This window comes from Syngnathus leptorhynchus, chromosome 15, assembly GCF_054491065.1.
Source record: "Syngnathus leptorhynchus isolate UIUO chromosome 15, UIUO_Slep, whole genome shotgun sequence".
Lineage (NCBI taxonomy): Eukaryota > Metazoa > Chordata > Actinopteri > Syngnathiformes > Syngnathidae > Syngnathus > Syngnathus leptorhynchus.
In genome coordinates this window covers 9,630,120-9,646,346 of record NC_141209.1, presented here as the reverse complement: position 1 = coordinate 9,646,346, position 16,227 = coordinate 9,630,120, and the positions used below count along the sequence as shown (strand labels likewise).

At 50.4% G+C, this 16,227-nt stretch overlaps 1 protein-coding gene across 8 annotated transcripts; it reads left to right on the top strand.

Moving 5' to 3' along the window:
- The first annotated feature begins 90 nt into the window (after positions 1-90).
- mapkbp1 (mitogen-activated protein kinase binding protein 1) lies at positions 91-15,940 on the top strand. 8 transcript variants are annotated; one of them, XM_085931250.1, is made up of 27 exons: positions 91-427; positions 5,921-6,012; positions 6,483-6,545; positions 6,610-6,667; positions 6,832-7,002; positions 7,217-7,354; positions 7,424-7,606; positions 8,235-8,395; positions 8,630-8,828; positions 8,896-9,030; positions 9,203-9,405; positions 9,478-9,569; positions 9,819-9,944; positions 10,019-10,089; positions 10,174-10,295; positions 10,358-10,433; positions 10,496-10,607; positions 10,671-10,734; positions 10,818-11,026; positions 11,094-11,269; positions 11,354-11,434; positions 11,779-12,022; positions 12,120-12,345; positions 12,426-12,613; positions 14,398-14,853; positions 15,276-15,361; positions 15,441-15,938. In XM_085931250.1, exons 1-27 carry the CDS (start codon positions 314-316, stop codon positions 15,672-15,674), a joined length of 4,080 nt encoding a protein of 1,359 aa, XP_085787376.1. In that variant the 5' UTR covers positions 91-313; the 3' UTR covers positions 15,675-15,938. The 8 variants fall into 8 exon arrangements, 6 of the variants coding, with proteins under 6 accessions (XP_085787376.1, XP_085787374.1, XP_085787378.1 ...); XR_015068286.1 differs by having other exon boundaries at positions 10,496-10,734; positions 14,398-14,950; positions 15,441-15,589; XR_015068287.1 differs by having other exon boundaries at positions 10,496-10,734; positions 14,398-15,114; positions 15,441-15,455.
- Positions 15,941-16,227: the final 287 nt, after the last annotated feature.

The window sequence follows — 16,227 nt, the reverse complement described above, 5'->3', positions numbered from 1 at the left end:
GACATCCACATAATTTGTTCGTGTTCTGTAAGAAGAGGGTAAAACATCAACTTCCTTCAGAAAGTATTACTTTGCAAGTGAAGACCGGAAACACTTGTGCCACAAGGTGACTTGACGTGCCGCTACGTCAGCTTTCGAGCCACCGCGGGCCCCCTCTCTTCTTTTCTTCTCTGCAATGTGAAACCGCAGGCGGCGACTCGCACCGGTCCAGACCCACGAAGAAACCTGGGGGGAGGCTTCGGTTCTGCTCTGCTGAGCAAGTTCGGGGTCGCAGCCGTCATGCCGCGTGGAGCTAGCCGCTAGCAGCGAAGCTATGAGCGGTGACGTTGGAGGCGCCATCAGCCGCCGGATCAAGAACCTGCTCAGATCCCCGTCAATCAAACTTCGGGGGCGGGGACGAGGATTACGTCATCAGTTGGGCGACAAGGTGCGTGCCGAGAAAGCGACACTTTTCCGTTTATTAGCGTTGAGCTTAAGCTTACAGCATCTTGTTTCCTGTGCATTAAAAACAAGTGTTTTATGTCGGGTCATATTTTCACATCGTGGTGACCTGCCTGTCTTGCAAGTTCAATTCATTCCGTGACTATTTTCCTCGTGCGCATGGCGGCATACGTCATGTGACTTGAAAATTGACTTCGGATTTGTGGTCATTTCCCACATGGGCCTAAATATGGTCACGTGACATGTCAGTGGAATTATGTGATTTGTAATGTGAAAGTCAAACAGTAAAAATTCGACATTTGGTCACATGACATGTCGTTTGACACTGGGTCACTCAGCATGTGGTAATTTGTCACTAGTTATTTGGCTTGTGGTCACGTGACTTGTATTCATTTAGCACATGGTCATTTAGTAAGCACTAGGGATGGGAATCTTCACCATCAAAGCGATACGATACACATCTCGATACACTGCCAACGATTCGATGGATTCACGATTCATGGAATTGCCAATGATAAGATGCGATACGATTCTCCCATCTTCTGCAATACGGTGCGATACAGTACAAATTAATTTTAAAACAATGCGATCCAGTGCGATATGATACGATGCAACTGCATCTTACGAGTCGTATCGATTTTCCGATGCATATCGGTGAGTCAACCCAACCCTAGGACAGTGTGTATTACTAGGGATGGGAATCTTCACCATCAAAGCGAACTGCATCTTACAGGTCGTATCGATTTTACCAACCATCTTGTTTTGTGTGCATTTCAAAGCGGATGATAACATGCTAACTGTCGACAGTTGTAAATGTCGTTTTACAAACATTTGCGTGTCAAAGCCCCCCTGCAGGTGATTGCGCTCCAGTGACGCTCCTAACTTGTCTGTCAAGTTCTTCAAGTCAAAAATAACACTGAAAAAAAAAAAAAGAATTGCGCCGCAATTTAGCGCCCCCTTCAGCTGCAGACTGGTGCCCATGCTTGCTAAGAAGTTGTGCACAGAAACAAGGGGAAATGTCAGGGAAGGGGTGTGCAGGGGGCAATTTACCTGTGAGGATTTGTGGTCATGAAATATAGGGCAACAAGTCAATCACACCTCAATTTCTTCCCCCAAACGCACGTCATGTTTAATATTATAAATACAGGCCTAATTATTCCTGCACATTTTCTGAATTGTGTCATATGGGTGAAACAATGCTATAATGTCAAATTGGTTTAGTCTCCACTTCACCTCTGAGTGAGTGACAATGTTAAGGGATGAGAAAACTATCGACTGTTGTTCTTGTCGAGTGCCAAATAAATGAGATGGACAGGAAAAGGTCAACGCCATCATTCTTAATTTTTTTCTAAATTATTGCGGTTTTCTGCCAATTTTATGTATGACCTACACACACTGATAACTGTAATGTTTAGAATCGTCCCATTGTCTTTGTGCACTTAATAATAATAATAATAATAATAAATTATATTTATAACGCACTTTATATTCGGAGGAATCTCAAAGTGCTACATGGCAAGTAAAAACAAGAATAAAAAGCAAGGACAAGTATAAAACAACTGGACGACAACCAGGATATAAAAACAGGAATCACAGAAATGCCAAATTAAAGAAGTGAGTTTTAAGTCCGGTTTTGAAAGAGTCAGTGGATTGGGGTGCTCTAAGGTGGTCGGGGAGGGAGTTCCACAGTGTGGGGGCTGCATGGCAGAAGGCCCGGTCGCCCATGGTACGCAGCTTGGTGTTGGGGATATGGAGAAGGTGAGAATTGGATGAGCGGAGGTTTCGGGTGGCAGATTTAGGGGCAAGGAGTTCTTTGAGGTATGGGGGAGCATGTCCGAGGATGCACTGGTGAGTGAGGAGGGCGATCTTATAATTTATTCGGAATTTGATGGGGAGCCAGTGCAGAGAACGGAGGATGGGTGTGATGTGGTCGCTTTTCCGCACCCTCATCAGGATCCTAGCAGCGCAGTTTTGAATGTACTGGAGCCTCTGGAGGCTCTTGCTAGGGATCCCGATGAGGAGTGCGTTACAGTAGTCTAGCCTGGAGGAGACAAAGGCGTGGACAAGTTTCTCAGCATCTGTCAGGGTAAGTGTGGGGCGGAGTTTGGAAATGTTCCTGAGGTGGAAGAAGGAGGTTTTGCAGATGTGTTTTATGTGTGACTCTAGGTTGAGTTGAGAGTCCAGTATCACACCCAGGTCGGTGACAGTGGCTGAGAGGGGGATTGTGTGACCGGCGAATGAGATGCTTGTGATTGGGCAGGTATGGATCTGATGGGAAGTGCCAAATAACATGGCTTGGGTTTTATCGCTGTTGACTTGTAGGAAGCTGAGATTCATCCACGCCTTTATCTCCTCCAGACACAGTGAGAGGATGGATGAGGGATGAGGGTGAGGCTGGGTTGCAGAGGGTGGGGGGTTGAGTTTGAGGTATAGCTGGGTGTCGTCCGCGTAACAGTGATATGAGATGCCGAACTTCCTGATTATATTGCCAAGGGGTAGCATGTAGAAAATGAAGAGGGTAGGACCGAGTACAGATCCCTGGGGGACACCGGAGGTGACTGTGTGTGTGTCTGATTTTTTTCCTCCCAGGGAAACGTACTCGGTTCGGTTCGAGAGGTAGGACTGAAGCCAGGTTAGAGCAGTGCCAGAGAATCCAGTGGAGTGAAGTTGGTTAAGGAGGATGTTGTGGTGGACAGTGTCAAATGCAGCGGACAGATCCAACAAAATGAGGAGTGACGAGGAGCCTGCATCGGCAGCCATGAGAAGGTCGTTGGTGACCCTAACAAGGGCTGTTTCGGTGCTGTGGCCAGAGCGAAAACCGGATTGAAATTTCTCAGCGATGTTATTGCGGGTGAGATGGGCGTGAAGTTGGGCTGCTACCACTTTTTCCAGAACCTTGGAGAGAAATGGGAGGTTTGATATTGGCCTGTAGTTGGCAAGGTTGTCCGGGTCAAGCGAGAGTTTTTTGAGCAGGGGGGTAATAATGGCTGTCTTCAATGCAGGGGGTACAGAGCCAGACTGGAGTGAGAGGTTGATGACATTGGTTATTAGGGGACTGATAGCTGAGATTTGATGTTTAATGAGGGCTGTGGGGAAAGGGTCCAGGGCACATGTGGAGGGTTTCATCTTTTTGATGATGTCCTCTACCTCCGACTGCAAAATAGGGGAGAAACAGCGGAGAGGCTGGACTGACCCAGGTGGAAGGAAGGGGAGTGGAGGTGAAGTGGAGGGGCCAGAAGAGGAGAGGAGCTGGGTGCGAATGTTGTCAACCTTAGCGGTAAAGAAGGTCATGAAGTTATTGCACACTACCTCTGAGGATTCCGTTGGAGTGGTGGGTTGGGGTTTGAGAAAGTGGTTGATGGTTGAAAATAGCTGTTTTGAGTTTCCAGGGGTATTGTTTATGATGTTGGAGTAGAACTGGGCACGTGCAATCCCAAGGGCTTTTGAGTAGGCCTTCTGATGTTCTTTATAGGCCTGTTTGTGCACGGTCAGACCTGAGGCATTGAGACGACGCTCCAGGATGCGTCCAGTTGACTTCATCAGCCGCAGCTCACTGGTGTACCAGGGGGCTGAGCGTGAAAAAGTGACTGTTTTGTTTTTTATGGGGGCGTGGATACCTAGAAGTTTGGCCAAAGAGTTATTGTAATGATCCACTGCCTTGCTGACTGATGGGAAGGTCGCGGAGGAGGAGGAGAGAAACAGGAGGTCCTGTGCTAAAGTGTCTTGGTTGATGTATTTGAAATTTCTGAAAGAGATTTGCCGCTTGGGTTTGGAGAGGGGGCGTGGGAAAGGCAGTTCCATTTGAATAAGTTTGTGGTCAGACACACCAACCTCGTGAACTTGTAGGTTGCTTATGGCCGATGAGGAAATGACAAGGTCAAGTGTATGCCCTTTGTCATGGGTGGGGACATTTACATGTTGAGTGAGGTGTAAACAGTCCAATAGTTGCAACAGGTCAGAGGCAGGGGGGCGGGAGGGGGTGTCGACATGGATGTTAACATCACCTAATATGATTAAATTAGAGGAAGTGGAGGTACAGAGGGTAGTGAGTAGATCGTATAGTTCTGGAATGAAAGCGGAGTTTGGTTTAGGAGGGCGGTAAATAAGTAAAACTGTGACAGGATATGGAGGTTTACATTTGAATGCAAGGGATTCGAATGAGGAGTGATCAGGTAGAGGGAGGGGGGACAGCTTTAGATCAAGACGATGGAATACAGCAAGGCCACCGCCACGGCCAGTGCTGCGGGGTTTAGTTATGTATTTGTAACCAGAGGGACAGGCTTCGTTGAGGAATTGATAGACATCCGGTGGTTGCCAGGTCTCAGTCAGGCACATTATGTCTAAGCCTTTGTCCAGGATGAGGTTGTGAATAAATGATGATTTATGGGTGAGTGCTTGGATGTTGAGATCCATTTTGATTGTGGATGTGGGGCTGCGTTTAGGTAGGGGGCGAAGAAGAGAGAAATCCACTCCACGTCTTCTGTTCCACATGAAGTGCAGTCCACTGTGTGTTGGAGTGAAATTCTGTTCGTTTTGTCCTGGCCACCCCGGGGCTGCTCCGTGTTGAAATCCGTTCCGTGCCAGAGAGATATCCATTCTGTGTTTTCCCGGCAACCCGGTGTCTGTCTTGAGTCGGAGCCCGCTCCGTGTAAGAGTGGACTCCACACCATGTTTTTCAGGCCACCTGGAGTACTGCAGCCCCGCTTGGTTGCTACAATAAGATCCAAGTGTGCCGGGTCTCTGATGACGTGTTGGACATGCGACGGGATATCGGGCGGTGGAGGAGCAGATGGATGGAATACCGTTATGGGCAGGTTGGGAGAAAACAAAGTTACGATGGGTACTTCTGTGGATGTAACGAGGTCTGCGGAGAAGTCCGAGTTCTTTGATGACTGAGACACACCCTGGAATGGTGTGATTACTCAGCTCCAGCAAGCGGGGGATGGAGTAAGTTAATATAGTGCCGGTTGGAGAAAGCTGAACTTGCGTGTTAGCCATTTGCTAGGCTAATGGCTAAAAAATAAATAAATAAAACACTAAAAACACTAAAAATAAACTAATTCTGGTGGAGAATTAAATAAAACACTAAAAACACTAAAAATAAACTAATTCTGGTGGAGAAGCGGCGAACAATCAGTGCCAGCGTCCTCTCCTCAGATTGCTCACCCAGGTGTCACCAATCAAGTCAAGTGATGTGGATCAAAGATCTTTAAAGAGTTTCTTGTTGTGATTACAATAGTGAAGCTTGTGCAATTGAGAAATGCAATTTTCACTTTCTCACGTTCTATTAAAAAACATATGTGAAATGAATTTGTATTTTTTATTTATTTTTTCCTGGGGGGGGGGGGGGGGTCTTGAAGTAGACTCGCTCAGGCCGTAATTCAGTGTAGAAGCACCACTGGCTGAGAGGGAGGGTCTCGTGACTCACGAGCATGCTAACAGATGCTGACATGCTACTCAATTTCCTTTCCACCCACAGGTGACCTTGGAGAAGGTTCTGGGCGTCACGGTGCCTGGAAACCGAGCACTGTCATGTGACCCGAAAAGTGGACTCTTGGCGTATCCCGCCGGGTGAGCGACAAATTGTCGTTGCGATTAAAGCACGAAGTAATATCTTTGTCACCTCCTGGTGGCGTGGCGGCATGACTGCATTTGGGTAATGCTAATGCGCCAAAACCTTTTATATCTGCCAGGAAGCTTTTTTGTGTTCACGATGGGGTCATAGAGTAGTTTTTCACAGATGAAAGCTTGACACCGAGGTCAATTGTCAGGGTCATAGCAATGTGAAATTATTAGAATACTTTTTTGTGAAACATTTTTTTCGATTGTCCTTCTCAAGCTTGAAGGACATACAGACCAGAGCGAGCTGCTTGGTTGATTGAAGACTGTGGGTGAAAAATTTATTTGGAGCAAGTCACATACATCGGGGTGGGGGTGGGTCAGCATCTTAAGTTAGCATGGCTTGTTCTTAAAACTCTCATGACGTCATGATGATGACGCGCACGTTGAGACACAATATGACCATAATCACGTGCATGCAGGTGCGTTGTGGTCCTGCTCCATCCTCGCAAGAACAAACAACGGCACCTCTTCAATGTATCAAGGTAAACTCCTCATGGGCTACGTTTGGCGCTGTTGCTTTGGTGACACGCTGCACGCTGTTTGCAGGAAGACCATCACCACGTTGGCCTTCTCACCTGACGGCAAGCATGTGGTCACTGGCGAGGTGAGTCCTCCCTTGTGTGATCCTGGTAATGTGACTCACAGTGCTTGGCACATCTACATTGAGATAGATCGTATAATTGAGCAACTTGTCATGTGACTTGACGTTAATTTGCCACAATTATTTGACGGCCGGTCGTTTGACTCCCGGCGCCGCGTGTTCCTCAGAGTGGCCACATGCCGGCGGTGCGCGTCTGGGATGTGTCGAAAGGCGTGCAGGTGGCGTCCCTCCAGGAACACAAATACGGTGTGGCCTGCGTGGCCTTCTCGCCCAACATGAAATACATCGTCAGTGTGGGCTACCAACACGACATGATGGTGCACGTGTGGAACTGGAAAGTAAGGTGCTCTTCATCCCGTGACTGCACGTTTGCAGGTACAGGTACCGGTCCCTGAGATAAGTTAATGTTTTGAGAGAGGGTAAAAACGCAGGACTCGGGTTCTCCTTCCTGTAGAAGGATTTACTGTAGTCATGAAAGAAGGTACCAGTTCCGACAGAAGGTATGAGTCGTAAAAGGTGTGTGTGTGTGTCTATGTGTATGTGTATGTATAGAAAGGCATGGTGGTGGCAGCCAACAAGGTGTCGAGTAAGGTGACAGCCGTGTCCTTCTCGCACGACTCATCCTACTTTGTGACAGCGGGCAATCGACACGTCAAGTTCTGGTACCTGGACCACGGCAGGACCTCCAAGGTGATGTTTCTAGTCGTGCGAACCAGGTCTGGCGGGCAACAAGTCCAACGATGCTGCCTCTGCCCGCAGGTGAGCGCCGCCGTGCCGCTGCTGGGCCGTTCGGCGCTGCTGGGAGCCCTAAAGAACAACTTCTTCTGCGACGTGGCATGCGGCCAAGGCCAGCGGGCGTCTTCCACATTCTGCATCAGCACCTCGGGCCTCCTGCTGCAGCTGGACCAGCGCCGCATGCTCCACAAGTGGGTGGAGCTACGCGTGAGTCCACCTTTGTTCTCGCGCGTATGTGCGAACATGCTAATTGCAAACCTCTCTGCTGTTGCTTCTTCTGCTGCTTCCTGGGCAGAGGCTTGACTCCGCCGCTGTAAGTCATAGCATTAGGTGCTAACGTTTGTCTTTTTATTCGTTTTGTTTTTACCCGTGAGGTTTTTACTCGAGGTTGAATTGAGCGTCACATTTTTTGCTTGTCAAGATGTCACTTTTTTCATGCTTTTATTTTTTCAGGTTTTCACTTTCACATATTTTCAGTTCTTTCTTTTGTCATGTTTGGTTGGGTTTGCCCTGCATGTTTGCACTCCTCATGGCTTGTAGGGGGCGGAGTCATCAGTCTCATCGGTGGGCCAGGATAGCCCGGCCCCTGATCGGCTGAGTGCCCTCTCTGTTGTTGGTGTGTCACATGATATCACATGACATCACCTGAAGCGTGTGTGTGTGTGTGTGTGTGTGTGTGTGTGTGTGTGTGTGTGTGTGTGTGTGTGTGTGTGTGTGTGTGTGTGTGTGTGTGTGTGTGTGTGTGTGTGTGTGTGCGTGTGTGTTCGCGTGTGTGTTCGCGTGTGTGTTCGCGCGTGTGTGTATGCGTGTGTGTATGCGTGCGCGTGCCTCGCAGGCATCTCAAGCCACGTGTTTGTGCGTGACGGACGAGCTGATCTTTTGCGGCTGCTCGGACGGCGCGGTCCGCGCTTTCAACCCTCACACACTGCAATTTCTCTGCACACTGCCGCGCCCGCACTTCCTGGGCGCCGACATCGCCACCATGACTGATGCCAGGTAAGAAGATTTACAACAACACAGACAACCCTTGCCTATTTGATATTCATGTGTTGTTTTTGTTATTCTGAACTGAAGCTCGTGGCTGAAAACTGCCCCTCTTTCCTCCAATCTTTAGACTTCCCTAATCTAAGTTATGACTCGCGTGGAAGGCCGTGGAGACTGCACTTGACTTGCCAGATTTTGCAAAAAGTAACATGAAACTTGAAAGTTAATGCTGAACTTTGTCCTCAGTTGTCTGTTCTGCCTTCGTCCCGATGCCCAATACCCGGACACGGTAGCCCTGACCTACGACCCGAGCAGCGGTTGGCTGTCATGCGTGTACAGTGATCACAGCGTGTACGTGTGGGACGTGGGCGACCTCCGAGACCCGCGCCGGGTGGGCAAACTGTACTCGGCACTCTACCACGCCTCCTGCGTGTGGAGCCTCGAGGTCGGTGCAGCCTTCGAGATTCATTGGGGGGGTCCTAGATGATGATCTCCTCTCATCTCGTCCTCAGGTGTTTCCCGAAGATGGTGGTGATACGGGAAACATGGCGCTCCCACCAGGATGCTTCCTGTCGTGCTCGTCGGATAACACCATACGTGTGTGGAATTTAGACACTCGCCACTTCCCCAACAACATCCTCAGCCGCGTATGCACGCACATATATCAATTTGATATTTCAAATAGAAGATATTGTTCTGTGGTCTTTACTGTGGTGTTCCTCAGGGGTCAATCATAGGGCCCCATCCTGTTTGCACTCTTCATGCTTTCAGAGATGTACACACACAGACGCGCAAATAAATCTGACCTCTGACCCCCAGGATCTTCACAAGGTCCTTTACGTGGAGGACAACCCGTCCAGCCTCCTGGACCCAGATAGCGTCTCGCTCGCTGCCATCAGCGAGAAGGGGCAAAGCACTTCAGACGCGCCGCCCGGCGACCAGAGCCGTGCAGGCATTCGGTCGCTGAGGGTCAGCCCCGACGGGCGGCACCTGGCCTCGGGGGACCGCGTGGGCGTCCTTCGGTTGGTGTCCGCCCCCACTCTGGAAACAGAAGGTTGACGCCTTGTCAATGATTGTGCTTGCGTACGTTTCAGGGTACATGACGTGCGCACCATGGAGGAGATCATCAACGTACAAGCTCATGACGGCGAAATTCTGTCCCTCGACTTCTCCCAATGCGACACGGGTGAGGCGTCCTGTGGCATCTTAAGCATGCCCTTTATTGAGCTTTTTCATCAGCAAAAAGGATCCACAGCTAAAATGGGCAGGTCACATGACTTGGTGTGTGTGTGTGTGTGTGTGTGTGTGTGTGTGTGTGTGTGTGTGTGTGTGTGTGCGTGTGCGTGTGCGTGTGCGTGCGCGTGTGCGCGCGCGTGTGCGCGCGCGTGTGCGCGCGCGTGTGCGCGCGCGTGCGTACACCGCTTGTGTCTGTCAGGTGTGCAGTTTCTGGCCACGGCCAGTCGGGATCGCCTGATTCATGTGTTGGACGCGGCATCCGACTACCGTCTAGTCCAGACTCTGGACGAGCACTCGTCGTCCATCACCGCCATCCGCTTTGCAGGTGAGTGAACTGGCAAGGCTCGCCTGAGACGCATAACTTGTGACATAATCACCTCCTTTTCGTTCCCACCTCAGCTAATGAGGGCAAAGTGCGGCTGATCAGCTGCGGCGCCGACAAGAGCGTTTACTTCCGCACAGGCCAGCAGGTGGCGTCACGCCTTCCGAACTGTGCTTATAATGTCACTTCCTGTTAATGATTCTGACCTCTTCCTTCTTGCTCGTTGTCTCAGACGGACGGCGACATGGAGTTTACGCGAACGCATCACGTGGTGAGAAAGAGCACACTGTACGACATGGACGTGGAGGCCACCAGGAAGTATGCTGCCATTGGCTGCCAGGACCGCATCATCAGGTAACTCCGCCTCTCCCGCCTCCCACATGATGATGATGATTATGACTGTGATGCTTGTACAGGATCTTTAACATCAACAACAGCAAGCAGAAGAAAATCTACAAAGGATCTCTGGGAGAAGATGGAACTCTCATCAAGGTGATGAGCGAGTTATCGTGGAGACGGGAGCTCATCAGCATCTTCATCCCTTTGGTCCTCAGGTGCAGATCGACCCGTCAGGTCTCTACATCGCCACTTCCTGTTCGGACAAGAGCATCAACATTTTTGACTTCTACTCTGGCGAATGTGTGGCCACTATGTTTGGACACTCGGGTGAGTCGGGGTACGCGTGCGTGTGTGTGTGTGTTTCACTCACGCACTTTGTATCTTCTGCAGAGGTGGTCACTGGCCTGAAGTTCAGCAGCGACTGCACACGCCTGATCAGCGTGTCAGGTGACAGGTAGGACTCAAACGGCAGCTGTTTGTCACGCACACACTTCTTGTGGGTGCGGCCACAAAGTCTAAGCCTGTGCGTGTGTGCAGCTGTATCTTTGTGTGGCGTCTCAGTCTCGGGCTGACCCTGCGCATGCGTCAGCGTCTGGCTGACCTGAGGCTTCCCGGCCAAGGCCCCGCCTCCTCCCACCAGGCACCGCAGCAGCGTACGGGGAAGCCCGGGGAGGCGAGGCCTCCTGGCGTGGTCGCCATGTCATCGGACAGTGACAAGGAAGAGGAGGAGGAGGAGGAGGAAGCGAGTGCGTGTTGCCACGGTAATGTCGTCAAGCTTTCTCAGCATCTCTAATCTGGGCTCTTTTCCCTCAGCTGAGGCGACACGTGACGACGGCAAGACGTTTTTTAAGGCTCCGCCGGACAGCCGACTGCCTCGCCGCCGCTGGGCAAGGAATTCATGCCATGGTGATGCTAGCCATGTTGCCATGGTGACATCCATGTTGGACCTGAGACAGCTGGACTCGTACTGTTCCAATGGCGGGTTGGCGGTGAGCGTCCGGTATCGTTTTAAACTCCCATCCCAGAATGCCAGCAAGTGACTTCATGCTAAACTCCGCCGCATCCCGATGAAGGCACACCCAATTGACGACATCGCCTCGGAGGCGGGGCTTCACAGAGACAGTCAAAAGCTGGGAAGTCGGCTGAGTCTCCAGGTGAGTCCGTAGCTGTGCGATGCGTAGACAAACGTCAAGTAGTAGCCGCTTTGAGTGCTGAATTGTATACGCCAAATTGGGCACCGCAAAGTCCTGATGAGGACATCTCAGCTGCACTCGTGGAACAAGAACCTGAGGACTAGCGCCTGCTTTCTGGACAACAAACAATCAAGATTACACCCTTCTCTTGGGGCTAGAACCTTCCCTTTTCATTTCACGGGAACCTTGCCTGAAAACCAGAACTTTTTCTTGGGATGAGAAAATACTTCTGTCAGACCTAAAACCGTCACTCAGGGCTCCAGGTGGGTCCGTAGACCTTCTGACCATCCGACCGGTGCCAACAGGTGGAGCACACAGAGGCGCTGGCAAATCCAAAGGCAGACTTCACCATGGTGTCCGATCCAATTGTGGAGAGGGAGCAGCCGGTGCTTTTTCCTGACCAATGGGAGGACAGAGTGAGCCTGAGCGGTGACTTTGAGGTCAAGGGCGCCAATCCTGCAAGTGCACAAGAGGACAAACCCAGTCCGGACAGCGGTTGCTCGCTCAGATTCTCCAGAACCTCCAGTCCTGACGCAGCAGCGGCCAAAGGTGAGACTCAACTCACTTCCAGATGCTTCCTCGATGCCAGGATCCTCAAAGTTAGGAACAAAGGAATCAAGAGGTCCGTTTGTATTTGTCCCACCAGACGGCGAGCCTACGGAGCAGACGGATCGTCTTAGCGACGCTGCCGACTCACTGGACGAGGATGAGGACGCCGGTCCGGTCCCGCAGACTCCAGACCAGGAGACCTTCCTCAAGAAACACTTTGCCACGCTGGCCGACATTGCAGAGGGACCCAGCAGTACCGCGCACAGCTCCAATGAGAGTCTCAGCATGTCATTCAGGTTGCTCAACCAGAACTCTCCTGCCAGGTACCACTAGACCCGTATCGGCAGAATGTTCTGATCCGTCTCTCATATCTTCTCACATTTTTTCTGATTCGGCTCTTCAGCCGAACCATCCCGAAGTCAGACGGTATGGAGACCAAGTCCTACCCGGTGGCGCCTGAGGTTGGGACCCAGGACCCGACCGTGACATGGACTCCCAACCAACCGGGAGATTGTCACCCACAAGAAGTGGAGCAGAACCTCGAGGCCACCACAGGGAGCAAGGACCTTGAGAAGACGGCGAGTGCTCCAGGTAGTTTTCCAGTATTGCACTTGGGCGGAGTTTCATTTGTTCACAAGCAATGCATTGATGTAGGGCTGAACTTTCCACTTGTCGTTTTTGATGGAAATCACAATTTCAGACAATGCGATGGTGTTTACGTCAAAGCTCCGTTACTTGCCACAAGCTACAAGCTGCGCATGTGTCGAGTACGCCCATATTTAACTCTTCGTTGCCCCCCAAAATAAGCTGCACTTCCTTCCTCAGTCCAGGGGGATGTCCGTCCAGCTGCCATGCCACCCTATGGCAGCTGGAAGCAATTACAGCCTGCTGTACAAGTACCATATTTTTCGGACTAAATGTCGCTCCGGAATATAGGTCGCATTAGCCATAAAATGCACAATAACGTGAAAAAAAAAAACATATATAAGTCGCTCCGGAGTATAAGTCGCATTTTGGGGGAAATTTATTCAACAAAATCCAACACCAAGAACAGACATGAACGAGTAACAACAGGCTAAACGATAGGTATGCTAACGTGACATAAATACAAACAAAGAACTGAGAACGGGCCTGACATAACATTCAGAGTTATTCTAATAACTATTACATATATAACACATCTATTCTGTGTCACTCTAATTCATTAAATCCATCAATCATCCTTTATGTCAACAATGCCGGCCAGGTGCGCTTGCACTTCAAAATATTCCACAGGCCCATATAACGATATATAAATGATATATCAAATAACTATCATATAAGCAATAATATCAAACCATCTGTGTCACTCCAAATCATTAAATTAATTGATCAAATGCCTCGTCCTTCGTCAACAACGCCGCGCGTGCGCCCTGATGTCACACGCGTCGTTATTCCACAGCCATAACTATATTGTAGCGTTAATAAAATACAAGCAAAGACGTGGGTTTGGTAAACGGCTCTTTATTTAACAAAACAAGAGTTCAACGAGGCAACAACTACAGAACTGTAACGATAAAAACATATACAAGTTGCTAGACGAAATAAAATATATCAAATAACTATAACATAAATAGTTCACCGCCACACAGCCCCAAGCACGGGCGTTGACTTCCAGGCGTGTGGCGGCGTCGACTTCCATCCCCGGAGGTGGCACTTCCAGCCACGGAGGTGGAAGAGAGCTCCATAGAATAGGACCGAGCATGCGCAAAAGCCATGTCCGAGCCCCATCCACCGTCCCCAGACAGCCACCCGGCCAAGCGCCGGCCCCCGACTTCCATCCACGGAGGTGAAAGAGCTCCGTAGAGTAGGACCAGGCGTGCGTAAAAGCCATGTCCAAGCCCCATCCACCGTCCCCGGACACCCACCCGGCCAAGCACCGGCCCCCGCCTTCCATCCACGGAGGTGAAAGAAAGCTCCGTCGAGTAGGACCGGGCGTGCGTATAAGCCATAATAGTTTTTCAAACCTTCTGTATCACTCCAAATCATTAAATCCTTCAAACTCTTCGTCCTCCGTGTCACTTACAAACAAAGCCGCTAATGATGCCGGTAGTATGTGGGGCCCTTCGTCATCTTTGTCATCCCGTGATCACTTGAAATTCAAATTACAGCGATCCCTTGCTACATCGCGGTTCGTTTATTGCAGTTTCCCCCCCCCCCCCCCCCCCTTTTTTTTTTTTGTTGTTGTTGAAGATTTGTGAACAAAATTCACATATAACTCCTCAGTATAGGTCGCCCCCACCCAAACTAAGAAAAAAGTTGCGACTTATAGTCCGAAAAATACGGTACTATCTCACTTCCTGGTGACGAGCGTTGTGGGTTTTTTTTATTGGCAGGTGGCATGACCCTTCAGCGTCCCACCTCTCTCCCCTCGGCCCCCCGACGCACTTCAGCTGTAGCTCATCTTCCTCAGAACCTCGCTTCCGCCAGCCCCAGGTCGTCTCCTCAGCAGGCAATGGCCGCCATGACGCTGCCCAGAAAGTGTCCCGCTCCGTCAGTGTGCGTGCCGCGCTCTTACATGAACCCCACTGCCAGCTCCGCCGCCAAAATGTCCCGCTCTGCCTCGCTGGGTGACGCCCTCAACCAAGTGGGGGTGATGGCGGGGGCTGCGTCCAGGGCTTGCCAAACACACGCCATGGCCGTTCCTTCTCTTTCTTCGTTACCGAGTTGCCAAGGTAACCAGGCTGTCCCGCTCCCCCTACTGCCTGACAAACCTTCCATCGCGGGCATCAGGACCGCCCCCCCACCTGGGCCCCCACCCGGACCCCCAACTATGCCTGGGGACGACGCAGGTTTGGACACCGCTCATCTTCCTCATCCCTTCATCCTGTCATCTTTCCGTCTGGGCTCGCCTTCATCATCCCTCCTCTTCCTGTCTGTCACCAGCCGGTGAGCCGCTGTCCCCTAACCTCTTTTATCTGTCCTCCCCACACATACACTCACTATTAGCGGGTGTTCACGACCAACCAAGTTGCTATAGCAAAATCAGTGAGGAAGTTACACGAACCCTAAAAGTCATTTTCATTGCCTCAGGAAGACCCACAGCTTTCACAGTGAGTTTCACCTTGAGCTTCTTATTTGCTTCAGACTTTACCTGCAGTGTGATAGCAACATTTCTGAATTGGTGGGGCTTGACAGTTCTTTCCTCTGCCTTGCTCTGTCCTCTCCTCCTCTTGCAGACCCGCCTGTCCATTTGACGTGTTTCTTTTCGCAGACTTGCCTGCCAGCGTTGAGTCCTGCCAAGCGTTGACTGATCAGATGCTTAGCTGCTTCAAGCGAGCCACCCGCCTCTACAGGAAGGTACTCGCCCATCCCCCAACTTCAGCTTGCCGTTCATCTCAGGGCTGCTAAAACGTGGCCTCCTCTTGTGCCCCTGCAGGTGAGTGGCACTTGTGCGGAAGACGAAGACCCTGAGCACATTCAAATGGCCAGTGTCCTGTCTGAAGCCCTCCGGTCCATGAGGGCGGAGCTTCAGTCCTTGCCATTGGCACCGGGCAGCAGCGCACTCGCGGGGACGGCAGACCAGGAAAGGACAGTGGCTCTCCTGGAGGAGTACTCCATCCTGCTTCTGCAAGCTGTTCACAGGAAGCTTGGACCCCTCACACCCCCCTAAACCCAGGTCCATCGCCCCCCACCCCTCCTTTCTCGTTGTTTTCAACATCACTTCCTGTTTACGGGCGAGACTTCTTGTTGATTGTTTAGAGACGACTGCACTTTGAACAAAACTTTGACTGTAAACAATCACTCTCTGTTCTCTGTACCGGTTGAAACAAAATGGATGATTGACACCTGAACAAGGTACACAGGTCACATGACTTATTCAGATATTTAAAATGTTCTTAAATAAATGTTTGCAACAAAGTCTGCAAGTGTTACCGTGGATGCTAGTACATTACCACTTTCCTGCTGAGATGCCATTGTTTTTTGTGTCCTGGCAGAACAGCACGAATATTTGCACGTTAGCATGCCACACCACCAGTGACATGCTAAGGCCTCCCTCATACACTGACTGCGTCTGCACAAATTTGTGCTTCAATTGTTCGTACATGTTAGATGCGCAAATCTGGAATTGATTTATGAAACAATATTCTCAAACTGCAAAACTTGCTCATCAGCTGGTTGAGACAAAAAAAATGGTTTACATTGTTTTCTATCAAAATATTTTT

Bases quoted from the DNA above. Each gene is read 5' to 3' on its own strand.
- mapkbp1 (XM_085931248.1), top strand. From the start codon at position 314: ATGAGCGGTGACGTTGGAGGCGCCATCAGCCGCCGGATCAAGAACCTG. The intron at 6,013-6,482 runs GTGAGCGACAAA...ACGTGCATGCAG, and splicing joins CTCTTGGCGTATCCCGCCGG to GTGCGTTGTGGTCCTGCTCC. The intron at 15,362-15,440 runs GTACTCGCCCAT...GTGCCCCTGCAG, and splicing joins CCACCCGCCTCTACAGGAAG to GTGAGTGGCACTTGTGCGGA.